Below are 19,147 nucleotides of genomic sequence, written 5' to 3'. Positions count from 1 at the left end.
ATGATTTGTTGAAAATACTCACAGATCTGCAGGATTGTTTTCAGAGTTTACCAGCTTTTAAAGAGTTGAAGCACTTTGTAAACCTGCTTGAGCTTGGGCTTTGTCTTCATTGCCTGACCTGATTGTACAGGGAGAGTACATGGTGTCGTGTGACTAATGCCACGTTCTCTGGATGCAGGTTCCTGTGGAAGAGGAAGAGGAGAAAGATCCCTACGCTGACACTGCAGGTAAAGAGGAGGGGAAACTCACCCACAGTGCAGGCGGGAGGGCGTCACCGCCGCCCTGCTGGAGATTGATTACCTGTATTATTGCTGTATTGTCTCTGTAGGGGATGAGGATGAAGAAGAACCAGAGGTCCCTGCCGGGCCCCGGCCAAAGGTATCTGAGCTGGTGAAGAAGGACAAGATTACACCTATTCCAGAAGGCAGTTCCTTCTTCATCTTCAGCAGCACCAATCCGTAAGTGTTGCCAAAGGCCTTCCCCAAAGCCATGACCACACCTGACAGAAATACCAAACATCTCCATCTCCAATTATAGCCAGCACCGAGCAATAGCCAACGGCTCCACCAACCATGTCCATAAACCTTTCATCATCTCCCAAAACATACCCAACATCCCCTGAAACAGTACTCTCCACATCTACCAATTATTTCCCTGAAACATTTTGAACACTTATATCATCATCTGCCCAAACCTTGTCCAATGCGCTTACCATAATCTCACCAAACTACTGTATGCCAAACATATCTATCAGTCCCCAAAACGTCACCAATACACATTGCCTAACATATTTGCAAACCTCCTACAAAATTTCCTTCATCCCTGTTTTTGTATGATTTCCCCACACTTATCCAATATCTCCCAGTCTCCACCATGCTGTGATTTTTGCAGTTTCTACTTATGCAGTTGATATCAAAGTAGTGGATATATCGTAAATACGTGCAGTAGATGATGTGAACAGTTTTTAGAATGTGCTCAAAGTTTTTTACATTTTTTAATTAATCTGTGTGTGGTGTGTATGTGCATTTCTGTTTCAGAATTCGGGTGGGATGTCACAAGCTCATCAACCATCACATCTTCACCAATCTCATCCTTGTCTTCATCATGCTGAGCAGTGTTTCCCTGGCCGCTGAAGATCCCATTCGTAACGTCTCTGCCCGCAACATTGTGAGTACAGAGCCTTCTGGATGTGGTCATGACATGGGGCTCTATTCAGACTTGATTACCAGATTTTACACCTTTGTCTTTGCATAAACTGTGCGTGGAGGAAAGGCGCTTAACTCCGAATGCACTTGGTTACACACCTTCAAATACTGTATGTGCATGCACATGTGTTGGGTCTGCATAGGCTCAGGCTACGTCTGTAAAACCTAAACATATATACAGTATGTACCCACTTTTACTAGGGTTTGTTATATCTACATAATACACAGGCACCATATTATTTATTCGTGTGACATATTGATGATTGCTGTGTTTGCATATGTACTGTACTAACCAGCTTTCCTTTTTCTTTCTCAAAGCCAGTAATGTCTATTGTTCTTTCAGAGTAGAGCAAGAGGGAGTGTGTTCTGTCACTAGCTTATGTCACTATAGCTCCATGATACAGTATATTTGAATTGATGATGAGACTGAAAGTTGATCAAAACAACACTAGTATATGATGTTTCCATAAAAATGAGTACTGGGCTCTCCTTGTTTTTTCTTATTGTAAAAGCATTACATGAGCTGCTTTATTCCCTTTGGCTATGTGCTGTTGTGTTTTTGTTAAACATGTATGTTGCTTTTGCAGATACTTGGTTACTTTGACTATGCGTTCACGACAATCTTTACAGTTGAGATCCTGTTAAAGGTAAATGCTGAGCTCCATGTCACTGTGCCGTAGCTGTTGGTGTGGTGCAGTAACACTGTGACCCGTCTTGTCACCTTTTCAGGTCCTAGGCTATGCAGATTATGTCTTCACTAGCATGTTCACATTTGAGATCGTGCTGAAGGTAACCTCTCTCTGGCTATCAGAGACTTGCTGCATCTCACTTCCTTTGTCACCTGCCACTTAATGGCAGCTGGCCTGTGTGTTTCCATGGCACCTCTTTTAAACCCAAACACTGGGCAGGGACTGTCTCTAGGTCCAGCATGCCCCCCTATCTGTCTCTTTATTAGCAGAATAGAGAAGCAGCATGTCACGCATGGGGGTTGCTTATAAGAGAGCACTCCCTGTTGGGCTCGACCTAGACACAGCCATGCGGTAGTGTGACGCACAGCACAATACGGTTTTAGGACCCCCCCTTCCAAAAAATGTGCAAAATATGGCATTGGAACCTAGCCAAATCCACAAAACACCTTTTTTCTGGTTCAAACAAAACTTGATTGACAGTTGATGGCACATCCTAACTCCACCCCATTATGAAAGGGGGGGGGGGGCGGATTTTGTGAAGCCTCTCAGTGTGGCTGCTGCTGTGTGGCTGTCTTTACAGAGCTTAGCGATTATGAAGCGATTAAAAAAGAATAGTAATGAAGATTAAAAACACAGTTTGGGGATGCAAATCCTTTGTTAAAGTGCACATAGCTTTGTAACTGCAGCTGGGTCTCCATTGACATTCATATTTGGAAGGGAGCCCAGAACTGCAGCTGAATTTGCTTCGTTGCCACGTCAGTACTGGCTGGGTATTCAGATACAAAGTAAAAGAGGGGGCAAAAAGACCATGTCCTTTTTTCAGAGTGACATGGTTACTCTGCTTTCCCCTAACCAACTGGTAAGTGCATATAAATAAAGTCCTGCTGTTCAAGGTGTGGTGTCAGTAGAGTCTCTTTGATGCAATTGGCCCCACAATTCCCAGACTTAAAGAGCCTCTATCTGCCCACACCATTTACATGCACTTGGTACTGAATTCCTCTCTCATATTGCTATTTAAAGTACTTTTTTGCCTGTTTTTCTCATTTCTTCTCTGCCTGAGTTGGGGGGGGGGCTTTTGGGGAGTGTGCGTGTGTAGGGTTGGGGGTGGGTTGAGAGAGAAGGGTGTGATGTGGGGGGAGGGGACTATGATGGTTTGGCAGACATGAATGTTACTGTAAGACATTTGTTTTTTTCTTTTTTTTCTTGATTGCTATCGCTCCAGTGTTAACACTCAAGCTCGGCAACTAACTGCATGTTTTATTGCCGCGAGCTTGGCTTTCTAGCAGCATATTAAAATAAATATCTTACTCTGGCATTCATGCAAATCAGCCATGGTAGAGGGGTGGCTGAGTCCCACTCAGTGGTGACTTCCCCAGGACAAGGTACAGGTAATTGTGGGGGAGGTGTATTGAGCCAGAGTGTGTGTGTGTGTGGGGGGGGGGGGGGGGTGTAGGGTACAGATACTGTAACTGATGGGAGGGGCTTGTTGTAATGCCCCCTGTCCCCCTCCTCACAGATGACCACATATGGAGCGTTCCTGCACAAGGGTGCCTTCTGCAGAAACTATTTCAACCTGCTGGACCTGCTGGTGGTGGGTGTGTCCCTGGTGTCCTTTGGAATTCAGTGAGTATATGAGGGCCACACCCCCTTTCACATGCCCCGCCTCCCAGCAGATTGAATCAGCAGACGCAGTCCTTTCAGCTGAATCAATATAGAGACTGATGTGCTCCTCTGTGCCAATACAATACAGACAAATACGGACTGATGCACTAAGCACTAGCATTGTTTTCATAGCATTAGCTTGTAGTATGTAGTTCTGAGAATGTGTCGAGGAAGTTTCTCTGTCGATGTGTGTGTGTTTGTAATTTGTGCATGTGTGTGTTACTGACCTGGTGTTTGGTGTGCAGGTCTTCAGCGATCTCGGTGGTGAAGATTCTGAGAGTGTTGCGGGTGCTTCGGCCCCTGAGGGCCATCAACCGAGCCAAGGGCCTCAAGGTACCTTCTCTTCCCCACCCTTATTTTCCTCTACACTCGTCTTCCTCAACCCTCTTCATCTCCCTCCACTATCATTTTCCTGCACCCTTATCTTCCTGTTCCTCTTACTCATGTTCTTAATCAACTCCTACCCTCATATCCCTCTTCAACTCTCATCTTCCTGTTCAGCTCCTCCCCCAGACTGATCTTTTTGCAGCTCAGCGATTGAGGGCACTGTGTGAAACATGATCAATTCCTACAAATCTAAAATAAACTGAATATGTGTAAATATCTGAATATTTCAACATATACAGTAGTGAATTATATGAAGTTATTTGTGCAACTATGCATCTAATAGAAATACAGATGCTGTTCAGAAAGTACAAGGCACAAGGGACCTTTTTTAAGTGAATATTCTGTTGAGATATCTATTTCCTCCTGAAGCCTGACCTTTGACCCCTGTCTCCACAGCACGTGGTTCAGTGCGTGTTTGTGGCCATCAGGACCATCGGAAATATCATGATTGTCACCACACTGCTGCAGTTCATGTTTGCCTGCATCGGAGTGCAACTCTTCAAGGTGTGTCACACATTTAAGCATTTAACAGATGTTCCTGTCCACTTGCTTACAGCTTACTTCCATAAAACTACAATGAAAGCTACAATAACTGAACCTGCAACCTTTTGAGCTACTGGTCCAATTCCTTGACCAGTGTACCGCTGCCCCACACTACTGAGATAGTACATTACCACAATGAGGACAGCTGTGTATCAACTGACTTTGCATATTACAGTGTACTACGCTTTTGGTGATCTCAGTTTTTTTTTAAATATTATATCCCAGGGGAAGTTCTACCGGTGCACAGATGAGGCCAAATCCAGTCCTGAGGAATGCAAGTGAGTTCATTTCTGTCCCTTTACAGTAGGAGCCCTTACTGTAGTGACGATGTAAGAGATGTTACAATAGAGATCATGTAAGAATCATTACCGAAGTGATCATATGAGACTCGTTACTGTAGTGACGATGTAAGATTCTGTACTGTAGTGCCTATGTAGCTGTGATTGTGTAATAATCATTGCATTTGCAATTACGTAACTTGGCAGATGTTCTTATCCAGCGTGATTTACAAAGCTTTTTTCATTACAAGATAACTTTGCTTCCACATATTTAGCAAGTAGAAACTCTTGAGAAAAATAGCTACCGTCCACACAATTTGCACGGTACTTACCGGTTAGTGAAGGGAGAATTAGAGATGTTTTCATTTTATTGACGTTAAGTGAAGTGGGTGCTTAGTCCAGGTGTTCTCTGAAGAGATGGGTTTTGAGTGGTAGTAGGTAATAATAATAATAATAACAATAATAATAATAATAATAGATTTATTTATATAGCACCTTTTTTACATTAACATTGCATTATTCTTTCATACATTACATCGTTCAGTCGTGTACTTCCGTTTATCGTAGAGTGATACAAATTCCCTATCGAAAACTCTAGTGTAGTTCATGGCCACATGGACGATGGCGGTTTTTGCTGGATGTTTTGAGATTACAGTAGAAGCTCGTTGCGCAGCATCCAACACTCGTGTTCCAGGGAAGCAGACATCCACTGAAGCAGAACATGTAAGAGTCATTACTGTAGTGACTGTGTTGTTACTGTGGTGACTCTATGTGTGTAACCGTCATAGTGTCCGTGTGCGCTCCATCTCTCAGGGGGACCTACATCATGTATAAAGACGGAGACGTCAACCAGCCCGTTGTGCGGCAGAGATTCTGGCACAACAGCGACTTCAACTTCGACAATGTCCTCATGGCGATGATGGCCCTGTTCACTGTGTCCACCTTCGAGGGCTGGCCAGCGTAAGACCACCTCACTGACCACTCCCTGACCACACTGTCTTCTCACTGTCTAAACTGACCTCACTCTACTCACTTCACTTATCATACTGACCACTCACCGACCATTCACTGACAACAAGGACCACTCCCTGACCATTACATTACATAAAGGTGTTACATGCATTATTGTTGTATAACAGAATGTTTACTGAAATGGACATTTCAAATAGAGAGAGAGTGTTAATATGGTACATTGGCCACACCCTGTTGCAGTTGTGTCATTGGCTCTGTCCCCTGCCCTTTTCTTAGGTTGCTCTACAAGGCAATCGACTCCAACCGTGAGAACCTGGGCCCCATCTATAACTACCGTGTGGAGATCTCCATCTTCTTCATCATCTACATCATCATCATTGCCTTCTTCATGATGAACATCTTTGTGGGTTTCGTCATCGTCACCTTTCAGGAGCAGGGCGAAAAGGAGTATAAGAACTGTGAACTAGACAAGAACCAGGTCAGAACCACACCACTGTGGTTGCTTTCTACTCAACCAGTGGGTCTGTTTTTATCCCCGCGCTACTGCATCACCTACTGTGTGTGTGTGCATGTGTGTATGTGTGCATGAGTCCTGACTTGTGCACTTATTTCTTAGTACAAATGTGTGTGTGTGTTTGTGTGTGTTAGTCCTAACCTGTATGTTTTCTTGTGTGCCTGTGTTCGTGTGTGTGTGCGTGTGTGTTTTCATGCATGTGTCCTAACTGTTGTGTGTGCTAACCAACGTGTATGTGTGTGTTTTTTAGCGTCAGTGTGTGGAGTATGCTCTGAAGGCAAGGCCACAGCGTAGATACATCCCTAAGAACCCGTATCAGTACAAGTTCTGGTACGTGGTCAACTCCACAGGATTCGAATACATCATGTTTGTGCTCATCATGCTCAACACCGTCTGCCTGGCTGTGCAGGTAAGCTCTGCCTCTGCTACACAATCACAGCCCTCTATTAAAGGACCCCTAACAACAGTCTTTGCAACTCCACCCTGAATAGCACCGTGTAGCTCACTGAACTTACTAACACTGTGACTGTTAGTTCCGCCACTAATAACACTAAGCTTCAGCCTGTTTTTCCCCTGCCTGCTCTTTTACAAGCCCTGCCCCCTACATTGCTGCATAATCTTCTAACAGGTAAAATTGTATATTGTAGTAAATCTGTTGTGCTAATTCCTTCCCACTCCCTCTGCCTCTCCAGCATTATGGCCAGTCTCCTCTCTTTAACTATGTTATGGACATTCTCAACATGGTTTTCACCGCAGTCTTCACCGTGGAGATGGTCCTCAAGCTCATCGCCTTCAAACCCAGGGTATGTCTTCACCTGACCCAGGATCAGCTCACTGACTCCTGTCGTATACGCACACACACGCCCACAGTGTATCCTCTCTTCCAGGATCAGCGCACTGAGGGCTACCCTTTAGTAATGCTCTCACCCTTGAGGTGCCTCCTGTGATCTCTGTGCATGACCACTCTATCACTTCAACTGTAGGGGTACAAACCACCTTGAAAGCTTCTGTTTGCTCAGAGAGGTGACATTTTAGACAGATTTGACATTTTACCCCATTCCAGTCACATAAGAGTTGTTTGTAATATGAAGGAAAAGGTCGCACAGCCTCTTTCTGGTCTGTTTCCTACTGAGTATGAATCCTACACCTCTATTTATCTCTGTATACTGCTTTCAGAATGATCTTATGAGAGAATGGTGTGTACAATCCCTGCTATCAGTTAGGGATACTGCAGACAAGCATGTGCTCCCCTCTGAAGCACGTCAGTCGCCATCCCTTTATAACATTGCGGTTCACAAGTCAGGTTAGCACAGACATGAGTCAGAGAGAGATGCTGCGTGTGTAGCTTAACAGATTTTTGGGCCCCTGATGGACCAGCAGGGGTGAATTGTCCACATTTTTTTTTTGTACTTTTTTTTTCCACACATGGAATAACAGTGATAATCTTGTTTTTATGGAATTGATCTCAGCTCATGGCTGCACTGTTGTTTTTTGACCAACTTCTTAACAAAGCAAACTATATACCACTAACACTAATGCCGCAATGGTCCAAAACAACCCATACATGTGATTACAGACTGATTTGTCCTTTGACTGATCCTCTGACCAATTCAATTCAATTCAAGATCTAGCCTTTTGATATCCCCAAACCAATACCATTACTTACACTGCCTAGCCAAAAAAAAAGTCGCACACTCTAATATTTTGTTGGACCGCCTTTAGCTTTGATTACGGTGCGCATTCGTCATGGCATTGTTTCGACAACCTTATGCAACGTCACAACAGTTATTTCCATCCAGAATTGCATTCATTTTTGGCGAGATCTTGTATTGAGGACGGGAGAGTCGAACCACTCTGTAAAGTCTTCTCCAGCACATCCCAAAGACTTTCAATGGGGTTAAGGTCAGGACTCAGGTCAGGTGGCCAATTCATGTGTGAAAATGATTCCTCATGCTCCCAGAACCACTCTTTCACAATTTGAGTCCGATGAATCTTAGCATTGTCGTCCTGGAATATGCACATTCCGTCAGGGAAGAAAAAATTCATTTATGGGATAACCTGGTCATTCAGTACATTCTGGTACTCAGCTGACTTCATTTTATTTCCGCATAACATTGCTGAGCCTAGACCTGACCAATTGAAGCAACCCCAGATCATAACACTGCCTCCAGAGGCTTGTACAGTGGGCACTGTCCAAAAAAATCCAAACGGCGACTTTTTTTTGGCCAGGCAGTGTATATTCCTTTAGGAAGGTTTATGTAATATAATATATTATGGATTTAGGTTACATGAGTTGAGTTTCACTTTCATATTATGCTCTGGGAAGAGGATCTGCTTGAGCCCTAAATGTAATGTCAATGTAATATAAACGTAATGAGTTGGAATCTGTACCCTTATGGTGCTTGGCTCCAGTAACTGAATGATGAGGTGTTGATGAGGCCCAGTTTATAACCAACCCATGTTATCTCAGCTCTGTGTGCAGAAGAAGGACCGGATGTTGGTAAGACCCTGTGTGGTGTGGAGTGATTTTCTGTGTGATATGTCCCCCTCATTCAAATCCGCAGTCCCCCTCCCCCCCCCGGTAGATACTATATTTACATTTCTTTTCACATTCATACGCACATAGTGATCAAGCACACATGCATTGCATTAATTAAGCATCGCGTTTGGTGCACATAATGCATGAACAAATACATTTTCTATGATTGCGTAATTCTATGATTTTGTACACAAAAGAACTAAAAATGATAACCGAGGTGTCATAATACAGTTGCAAATCCAAAGTCAGTGTGACCAACTGCCAGTTCAGTCAGTTGCATAATAGGATGGTAAAACATTGATGTTTTCAGTAGTTTGGTAAAAGAAACCATGGCTCTTGACCTGGCATGCATACATCAGGGTCAGATCTATGACATTCTGGGCTCTACAGTGTGCTATTGGGTAGCCATGATCCCCTACACCAGTGGTGGCTAACGAGGGGCATATCAGTTTCTGAGTTTCTTGCCAACCTTTGCTCTTAATTATTTAATTAGCCCAAATCGTACTCATGATCTGACTGTTTAGTCAGTTGGTTACTTTACCACACATCCCTCTACAGTAAGCATGTCTAGTGCTTTCAGCTTAGTAAGCCAAACCTTAACCTCTGGAACATAATATTTAATATTAAATAAAAATTTAATATTAAATTCACATTCTTATCAGTTTTTAAGAGGATCTTTTAAACAATTTATTTGCCCGTTTCACAGGCAAAGCTATGGTCCTTGGCAGGACAAATTTTGCCCTCGGCCTATGGGTTTGGCATCCCTGCTGTACTACAATGGGTGTTTACAGTGCAATACTGCACATTATTGCATTAAAAAGCCAATGACAGTGGGAAAGGGCTAAAGGGCTACCTTTGCAATTGAGTGCAGTGGAGAGTTTTTCAGTGTGTAGATGCCTCATTGGGTACAGGTCATTTGACCTGTGATTAGGTCACATGACCTGAATGTCATGTGACTGATGGACAGTCACATGACCTATATGTTGGAAATACAACCTGTGTCGAGGTCACATGGCATATCATGTGCCTGTATGTAAGTCACAACCAATATGTGGGCCATGTGTTGGTCATGTGGCCTCTTGTATGGGTCACATGACCAGATCATATACACATGCGTTTTTATTGTCATGCGCTGAGTTAGGCGTGCTAACAGCCCTCCCCTCACTGGGCCCTTGGCCCTTATGTAGGGATATTTTGGAGATGCCTGGAATGTTTTTGATGCGCTGGTGGTTATTGGCAGCATAGTAGACATCGTCCTCAGTGAGATAGACGTGAGTATGCCCCGTTCTTCCCCCAGCATTCGGACTCCTGGGTTTTCTGGAACTGCCATCACTATGCTCTCTTTAACTGAGTCCCTCTCTACTTCCTACAGACAGCCTGTGCTTTTCTCCCGCTGTGAGGCTGTACTATAAATCAGATCTTAATCTCTTTACCTCTCTTTCTCTTTGCTTTCCTTTCCCTCCTTCCCTGTCTTACCCTGTCTTTTTCCTTTTCCCACGTCCCCTCTTTCTGTTTCTCTCTCTCTGGTCCTCTGCCTCTCTTTCTGGCCTTCTCTTTTTTATTCCTCACTCCTGTTCCTGGCTGCTTGCATTAAAAAGCACTACTTCACTGATGCATGGAACACGTTTGATGCGTTAATAGTGGTTGGTAGCGTGGTGGACATTGCGATCACGGAAGTCAATGTAAGTACCAGCTATTCTACCACCTTTTTTCGGGTCTGAAATGGAAGTCTTGCAGTAAAGTTGTGCCTCAAACTCGAACCTCCTGACAGTTAGACTCCACCCCTATACTGAAATAGACACCCCTCATATCAAACATATCATCAAGACAACATCACATACTACTTACTACAGTATATAAATTCAATTTGGCCACTTGTTAAATCATTTTTGATATGTCTAATTTCTGAAATGGCACAGCTTTTACTGCAAGGCTAAGTTTTGACCATTATGTTTGTTTTATGTTCTGTGGAAAAGAATGATTGCGCACTGTACAACAAATGTCTAATGCAATGTCAAGGATGTTTTTGTCTCACACGCACACATGCACGCACACACACCTGGATGAGCAGATGGTCTGCCTAGTTTACTGTATAAGCCTCGTTATTTGCAATCTCTGGGGATAAGATACTCACATCTGAAACACATCATTTTATGTATTTGTGACATATCACGTCTGTTAAATGTACAGGTTTTATTTGTAGTGGTAACACGTGATCTGGTGCATTGTGTGTGTGTGACTCACGCTTCTGTTCACTTTGTTTCCTAGAAACTTGTAGAGGCAAGTATAACAAACACCTCTTGAATTGCTTGGAACCTTCTTTACTATGTTTTCAACTCTTGATGAAAAATCTTTTCAGATAGTTTGGTCATCTGGAACTTAAAAATAATTATTTTTTAAATAATTATTTTTAATTAGTCAACACCAGTAAATAATTCAATACCAGTCTACTAAGAACAATGCACTTTCTTATAGATAAATTGTAAATTAGGTCCAAAACAAGTAATAGTTTTTTCCTTTGGGTTTCAGTTGTTTAATGTAGGCTACAGCTGAGATGCAGGCAGTTTGTAAAGATTGAGTAAAATGATGACTAATCTGACTCTAGCCACTGGCGTGCTAATGTCCTTTCAATATCTGCTCTGCACACTGTCTACACAACACACCCACCACACAACAGTACACACACACTGTTCACATATTGTGCGCACAGAAATTGCTAGCCACACAGTCGCTGTCACTTACTCACAGACGGTATTGTACACATGGATAAAGTGTACTATATGCACATACAGGGATTTTACACACGTCTTAATGGTACTTTGACCAGACTCCAGTTCTGGGTTGAGGTAAAACAAACACAGTCATTACTGCACACTATGATGTTCTTTCAGGGTTTGCATCACAATGTTATGGAAACCGTGAGAGAACATTGTGTGACCGCTTAAAGGACGCTGATCCATCCATTGCTTTCTGAGCTGCACCACTGCTTCTGCTGCCGTTTCCTGTGTGTGTGTGTGTGTGTGTGTGTGTGCATGTTAGTGAGTGTGTGTGCATGTTTGTGAGTGTGTGTGTGTGTGTCTTTGTGAGTGTATGTGCATGTTTGTGAGTGTGTGAGTATGTGTGCATGTTTGAGTGTGCGTACATGTTTGTGAGTGTGTGAGTGTGTGTGCATGTTTCTGAGTGTGTGAGTGTGCGTGCATGTTTCTGAGTGTGTGTGCATGTTTGTGAGTGTGTGAGTGTGCGTGCATGTTTCTGAGTGTGTGAGTGTGTGTGCATGTTTGTGAGTGTGTGAGTGTGCGTGCATGTTTGTGAGTGTGTGAGTGTGCGTGCATGTTTGTGAGTGTGTGAGTGTAACTCTTACCACATGCCCTGCCCTGCATGCTGTATGTCTGCTGGTTTTAGCATAGATGTAGAATTACTATAGAAAACTCTCTTCTGTGATTGTTAATTCTTGCCCAATACTGCTGCTTTCTTTAATGGATATGTCCAAGCAGATCATCCTACATCTATGATTAAAGCAGCCCCAGTGGTTTGTCTCCTCTTTGTCACTCTTCTGTGTGCCCTGTACCGCCACATGCATGTATGTGTCTGTATGTGCGTACAGTGCCTTCAGAAAGTATTCACCACCCCAGCAAGCTGGTTGATATTTTTCCTGTTATTATTTCCTGTTATATTAATGCATTTAAATATTTTTCCCCAGCATAATAAATCCAGGCAGGAATTTAACAGGAATTGTAGCACAATCTCCATCAATATGTCTGTGTGAGCTTTGTACATCTAGATTTTCAAAAATTACAATTCAATCAAAATCCAAGTTAAATGGATAACGTCGGTGGACAACAATTTTTAGTTCATACCACTGATTTTCAATGAGATTCACGCCTGGGTCATTCCAGAATTCTGACCTCATTCATTACCCTTCCTGTTGGACATTAATATTTGCTTGAATGCAGATTTTTTGCAGACAGAAGTAGGTCCTTTTCAAGACTTTGCCTGTATTTGGTTCCATCCACCTTGCCCTTGATGGCAACAATCTTTTCAGTCCCTTTGGCTGAAAAGCAACCCCACCACTATTTGCAATACTGCCACCACTATGTTTGACAGTATGGATAGTGTTACCTGGGTGATGAGCTGTATTTTGTTTTAAATAAAACATAGTACTTTGCTGTCAGGCCAACTTTAGTCCCGTCAGACCACACTCACACACTGGTTACGTGGCTTCTGACAAACTCTAGACAGGACGTAATGTGTACCTTCCACAGTGGTGGCTTTCATCTCGCCACTCTCCCTATGAGGCCAAATCTGTGAAGTGCTGAAGAGATTATTGATCTTTTGACAGTTTCTCCCTTCAGCAGTGAGCTCTGCCAACTTCCATTTAAAATATTCCATTTGATGAGAGCAAAATACTCAATAGTGAAAACCTTCTGAAGGCACTGTACCCGTGTGTCTGTGTGTGTGTGTGTGTGTGTGTGCATATGCACACCTCCTAACATCACCCCTCCTCCTAACATCACCCCTCCCCTCCTGCAGATGGCACTGGGGCACCCGCTCCACACTCCTCCGGTCAGTCCATACCCATCATCCTCACGTCTCCTCTGCCTCATTCTCTCTCCATCATCTGTTTTATATGACTGTCTGTCTTGCGCTTACTGAATGTTTAATTACATGCAGGGCAGTGGGCTGAAAATCCAGTCACACTCAGACTTGAATATTAAATCATGTAGAGGGCTGCTAGCTGAATATTTAATCACGTACTGGCTGAGTATCCAGTCACACACAAGGTTTAATATTAAATTTCACACAGCGCTGAATATCTAGTCATAAACTCAGCACAACAGGCTGAATATCCAATCACATGCACGGCTGGGTATCCAATCACACGCAGAGCAGCAGGGTGAATATTCAATCACACGCAGAGCAGCAAAACTAGTTGAGCTCATTTGTCTGGAGCAGAGAGCGTAACTGAGGCTGTGCACGGAGTCTCAGTCTCTCTCTCTTTCTCTTTCTCTGTCTCTTTCTCTCTCTCTCTCTCTCTCTCTCTCTGTCTCACTCTGTCTTTTTCTCTCTCTCACTTTCTGTATCTGTATCTCTGTCTCTCTCTCTCTCTCTCTCACTCTCTCTCTGAAGTCCCTCTGGTCTGTAACGCAGTTGCTTTTCCTGCTCTCATTTGAATGACTGTGTGCTCTCTGTCCTGTCTCCTGTAGTAAGCTCCTTTAGCAGAGAGGAGCTGGTGTGTAGGGAGCAGGTGTGTAAACTGAAGGCAGGTGCATGGCCCTCACTGGCTGCTTGCTCTCTCTCTCTCTCAGTCTATCTCTCTCTTTGTCTCTCCTTTGCGTGCTACCTCTCCTTTCTCTCTCCTCCTCTCTCAGTTCTGCATGGGTTGCTATAGTACAGAGTGAAAGAAGCTGGCTTATGGCTCAGGGTCTTGCGTGGAGCTCTTGTCTGAAGCATGTGTCATTAACGCTATGGCTAGACTCCCACAAAACGGGAACTTCTACATCCTTTTTCATTTCTGCTCATTTACACACAGTTGGGTTCTCAGGGATGTTTGTATGTGTTGGTAAAGGTGACACTGCTGCACTGACCTGCAGCACTGAGGTCTGCTTGCTGTTCCAAACGCTCTGATTGGTTAGCCTCTTTTTCTGTTCTAAAGCTTTTTTTGTGGTATTGTGGGTAGTCCTGTGCTGGGCCCTACTGCCATGAAGGGTCTGAGTGCACAGTTCCATGCTTTTAAGCTGGCTCCTATGCTGAGGGGTGGAGTAGGCCACTCCTGCTCTGTTTGGCAGATGAGTAGATCCACATACGCGCAGGAACGCAGTGCTAGACTGCCCTATGGGGCGTGTCTCGTTAAGCTCGTTATGTCTCCAGTCTGTTGTGTGTCCTGTCCTCACATCACTGCAATGCTGTGCCCCTGCTTGGATGTGTTCTGTCATTCACGTTACAGAAACCTGATTAACAGCATTTTAGCAAGGCTCCCAGTGCATTACCCTTACAGAAATGCTGTGACAACACTGTTACTGATTTATCGCCGTGAATTGTGGAGGATTATTAATGGGGCATTTTGTTCACACTGAGGGCTGGGATGTACAGCTGGGATGTGGTTAAACTTACAAGTTCACTTTGCTGGCATTGTTTGTTGTTGCTAAATCAGAATCGTTGTAATAAGGTTTGTATGTTACCCTTAAATTTTATAGAGCCTTTCTGATAACGTGTGCTAGTCACTGAGCTCTATGATAAAGTTTGTGTGCCAGTCATGTATGACAGAGAAATGTTGTGATAAGGTTGTGTGTGAAGTATTAACATTAGAGAAACGTTGTGATAAGGTTGTGTGTGAAGTATTTGCATTAGAGAAACGTTGCGATAAGGTTGTGTGTGAAGTATTAACATTAGAGAAACGTTGTGATAAGGTTGTGTGTAAAGTATTAATATTAGAGAAACGTTGTGATAAAGTTGTGTGTTAGTTATTAACACAGCTCTTCAATTTTAAAGCCCACAGAGGCTCCCCAGGTGGATGAGTCTGGGGTAAGATGCTCCACCCACTGTTGGGCTCCACCCTGGCCCCACTCTGGCCCCACCCTGGCCCCGGCCCCAGCCCTGCCTTGACTTTGCTTTGGTTTATTTTCTTTTACTTGTTTGTTTGTTTCCATCTGGGACATGTGACCTGTTATATCCTGGCCTGTCTGGAGTTGAGTTTGATGTTTTGTTTGTTTTTGAGGTTTTCTTTTCTGTAGTGTGCTCTTGGGTTTTGGGAGGACAGTCGCGGAATCGTTGGTCTGTCCGGTGGCAGGGGGGTGGGGGCGTGTCTGACCCTCCGGTGCAGCTGCATGGCCATGAGCTGTGGAGGGTGGGCCACACCTGTACCTGCACCGCATGCAGACCCTCTCTGTCTCGGGACACGAACGGGAGCCATGCTTGTGCTGGCCCACGCAGTCAAGTATGGCCAGTCTTTCCAGCATGCCCCACCTCCCACTCCGCTGCCCCACCCACACCCCACGCCCCACAGCAGTGCTTTAAATCTCCTTCAAGTTTACTTGCACATGAACTAAAATCATTCGCTGCATGAGGGAGCACGAATGTTTGAATCATGCTAAAGATTCCCCAAGACTCTCACTGCCTTCTTACAGTGATACAGGGGGTTTAAGGTAACCCTGTAGTCACTGCTTAAATCACCATTCACCTGGTCCACATGGCACATTTCGGGTCTGTAAGTGGAGCTTATGGCAGAAGGGGTCTGTGAGATGCCCACTAAGGCTCAAACCCTAGCCAGTCAAAGCTAGGCAGTGTGAGAAATTTTGGGCGACATCAAAACTCCCTTTGATTCGTAGTTCATTTGTTTGATCATCAGAGAACCCCCTTCCGTCCTGGGGGGTAAACTGAATGAGCATGTGAGAGCCCAGCTGGGGAGTGAGCTTACAAGCTCCCCCTGCTGGCCACTTACCATTAAAGCACTGCCACAGCTCTGAGCATGCTCTGTGGAGCCCTGCCCTTACCCTGCCTTCTCTTCACATAGAACACGGAGGACAGTGCCAGGATCTCCATCACCTTCTTCCGCCTGTTCAGAGTCATGCGATTGGTCAAGCTCCTGAGCAGAGGGGAGGGCATTCGCACCCTGCTGTGGACATTCATCAAATCTTTCCAGGTCACACATGCTTCCTTGTGACATCATAGAACATGAGAGCATTACACTGAGCACGATACAGTATATGTAAGACTGTTTTATGTCTAATGTGGTCTAGTGAATCCATAGTGATCACCGTAGACAGTAGCCTATATTGAGGCTAAAACAAGTTCTCAGGAGTAATCACCATTGAGAGTATGCTGAGGTTAAAAACAGTCTTCTGTGGTGATTGCCAGAGTGTATGTTGACTGACCATGTTGAAACCGTGTTTTTGGGCTTGTTTGGGAGCATTATTTCTGATATATGTTTATTATTTTTGTCCCTTAGGCCTTGCCGTATGTAGCTCTCCTGATAGCCATGCTGTTCTTCATCTATGCTGTTATTGGAATGCAGGTAAATTCACTATTGTTACAGGTGCTAACAACACTCTGTAGTGTAATAAAGGTGACATAGATATAATGTTGTGTATTACAGGTGTTAGGAAGCCTGAAGTAGTAAAACAAAGGTCTCATGAATTCTATGTGACAGGGGTTTTGGGACACTCTAGGGTAGTACAGTTCTATAGAGCAGTCTGGAGTATAACAGCGGTGTTATAGAGTGTTTGGTGTTACAGATGTTTGGGAAGGTGGCCATGGTAGATGGGTCTCAGATCAACAGAAACAACAACTTCCAGACCTTTCCACAGGCCGTCCTGCTGCTCTTCAGGTGAGTCATTGTCCCCCCTCCTCTCTGGCCAGTCCTCCCCTTCCTGCTGCACAGGGATTCACTACACGTGTGCGACGGTGTGTGTGTGTGTGTGTGTGTGTGTGTGTGTGTGTGAGGTGTGTCGATTATCCAGCTCCCCAGTGTGTGTGAGGGTATGCTATGCTCCTTCTCTCAGGTGTGCCACAGGAGAGGCGTGGCAGGACATCATGCTGGCTTGTATGCCAGGTAAACTCTGCGATCCGGAGTCTGACTACAACCCTGGAGAGGAGTACACCTGCGGGAGCAGCTTTGCCATCATCTACTTCATCAGCTTCTACATGCTCTGTGCCTTCCTGGTACGCCATACGCAGACATACATACACAAACACACACACACACACACACACACACACACACGCATACTTATACACATGCACACACACAAACGCACACACATACACACACACTTACGGACTCACGCTGACACACACGCATGCAAAAACACATACACACTCCCACATAGGACTTACTCTCCTTTAGAGGGGAAAAGTGAGTGAGAAGGTTCCTGCTTTCTCACTTAAATTAACATTGCTACATTTTAACATTAATATATTAACAGAACACTTCATCACCATGACAAATTAAACATTAACATTGACATTAACATACTGAACCATTATGGCATTAACATATTAACCTCAACACTAATATGAACACATTAACACATTAACATCATCAAAACATTAGCATTAAAATTAACACATTAACATGACCTAATTTCTCTTCCCTTTAGATCATAAATTTGTTTGTTGCTGTCATTATGGACAACTTTGACTATCTGACACGTGATTGGTCAATTCTTGGCCCTCACCACTTGGATGAGTTCAAGCGGATCTGGTCTGAGTACGACCCAGAAGCCAAGTGAGTGTGGGTGTGTGTGTGTGTGGGTGTGGGTGCGTGTGTGTGTGTGTGTGTACGCACAGTGGTGTGTATGTGTGAGTATTTGTATTTGCTGTGTTCTGTATCACAGGAATGATCTATATCACCTTTATTACACTGTCTGTTGTTGTCTGTGTGTCCTCACAGGGGCAGAATTAAGCATCTGGATGTGGTCACCCTGCTCCGCCGGATCCAGCCCCCCCTGGGCTTTGGCAAGCTCTGTCCCCACAGAGTAGCCTGCAAGGTAACAAACACACACACACACACACACACACAGACAGACACACACACGCAAACACTTGCACGCATACACACATGCATGCACACGCATGCACACGCACACACACGCATTCACATACACATGTACACATGCACACAAGCACGTACACACACACACACACACACGTACACACACACACACACACACACACAAGCTGAGGTGAATGTAGATTTAATTGTGTTTTGCGGTTTCAGAGGCTGGTGGCCATGAACATGCCTCTGAACAGTGATGGCACGGTCATGTTCAATGCCACACTGTTTGCTCTGGTCAGGACCGCACTGAAGATCAAAACTGAAGGTGAGAGAAGATCACCGACCAGACTGACCCCCATGCCACTGACCAGCATCACTGACCAGCACTCCTGATCCGGCACCACAGAGATTCATGTCTCTGCATACCTCATATACGCTGCTACAGATGTCGCTGTAGTTATATTCATAGAGCAGAAGGGACAGTGAGTGCTTATGGGCTTTATCACCTACAGTAGGTGCACCAGGAGCAGTGCGCTCTCCTGTATGGCTGTACTGTTGCAGGGTGGCTCTTCACCAGTAGCTGACCTGTGTTGCACTGCAGCCAGAGGAATGGCGTAAAGAGTCTTGCTGGATTGTTCAGGCCGTGTGTGTTTAACTGTTTCACAGGAAATCTGGAGCAGTCCAATGAGGAACTGAGGGCCGTTATAAAGAAGATCTGGAAACGAACCAGCATGAAGCTGCTGGACCAAGTGGTGCCCCCTGCTGGTGGTTAGTCACACCGCACCATCGGATGCGACAGCAGCTTCTCCCTATGCAGTACCTGTACACAGACACACACACATACATGCATGCAGACATACACATA

General features: G+C 44.5%; 1 protein-coding gene across 9 annotated transcripts in view; it reads left to right on the top strand.

Annotated features, from left to right (window-relative positions):
- Positions 1 to 19,147, top strand: part of LOC118211309 (voltage-dependent L-type calcium channel subunit alpha-1D-like) — a 60,244-nt gene that overhangs the window by 27,618 nt on the left and 13,479 nt on the right. For 5 of the 9 annotated variants that reach the window (XM_035388428.1, XM_035388433.1, XM_035388429.1 and 2 more), the window contains 22 exons: positions 179 to 227; positions 329 to 458; positions 1,038 to 1,167; positions 1,793 to 1,852; positions 3,411 to 3,517; positions 3,802 to 3,889; positions 4,340 to 4,447; positions 4,712 to 4,764; positions 5,578 to 5,724; positions 6,013 to 6,214; positions 6,501 to 6,659; positions 6,943 to 7,053; positions 10,388 to 10,471; positions 15,279 to 15,311; positions 16,300 to 16,428; positions 16,735 to 16,800; positions 17,021 to 17,112; positions 17,288 to 17,447; positions 17,885 to 18,012; positions 18,178 to 18,274; positions 18,505 to 18,607; positions 18,949 to 19,050. In XM_035388428.1, the coding sequence (XP_035244319.1) occupies positions 179 to 227; positions 329 to 458; positions 1,038 to 1,167; positions 1,793 to 1,852; positions 3,411 to 3,517; positions 3,802 to 3,889; positions 4,340 to 4,447; positions 4,712 to 4,764; positions 5,578 to 5,724; positions 6,013 to 6,214; positions 6,501 to 6,659; positions 6,943 to 7,053; positions 10,388 to 10,471; positions 15,279 to 15,311; positions 16,300 to 16,428; positions 16,735 to 16,800; positions 17,021 to 17,112; positions 17,288 to 17,447; positions 17,885 to 18,012; positions 18,178 to 18,274; positions 18,505 to 18,607; positions 18,949 to 19,050 (2,338 nt within the window). Of the gene's footprint in view, positions 1 to 178; positions 228 to 328; positions 459 to 1,037; positions 1,168 to 1,792; positions 1,853 to 1,934; positions 1,995 to 3,410; positions 3,518 to 3,801; positions 3,890 to 4,339; positions 4,448 to 4,711; positions 4,765 to 5,577; positions 5,725 to 6,012; positions 6,215 to 6,500; positions 6,660 to 6,942; positions 7,054 to 10,387; positions 10,472 to 15,278; positions 15,312 to 16,299; positions 16,429 to 16,734; positions 16,801 to 17,020; positions 17,113 to 17,287; positions 17,448 to 17,884; positions 18,013 to 18,177; positions 18,275 to 18,504; positions 18,608 to 18,948; positions 19,051 to 19,147 lie in introns of all 9 variants that reach the window. The other 4 variants (XM_035388426.1, XM_035388431.1, XM_035388430.1 and 1 more) reach the window with 4 other exon arrangements.

Source organism: Anguilla anguilla, chromosome 13, assembly GCF_013347855.1.
Source record: "Anguilla anguilla isolate fAngAng1 chromosome 13, fAngAng1.pri, whole genome shotgun sequence".
NCBI lineage: Eukaryota > Metazoa > Chordata > Actinopteri > Anguilliformes > Anguillidae > Anguilla > Anguilla anguilla.
The sequence above is the reverse complement of the archived record's forward strand: the minus strand, read 5'-3'. Positions and strand labels throughout refer to the sequence as shown.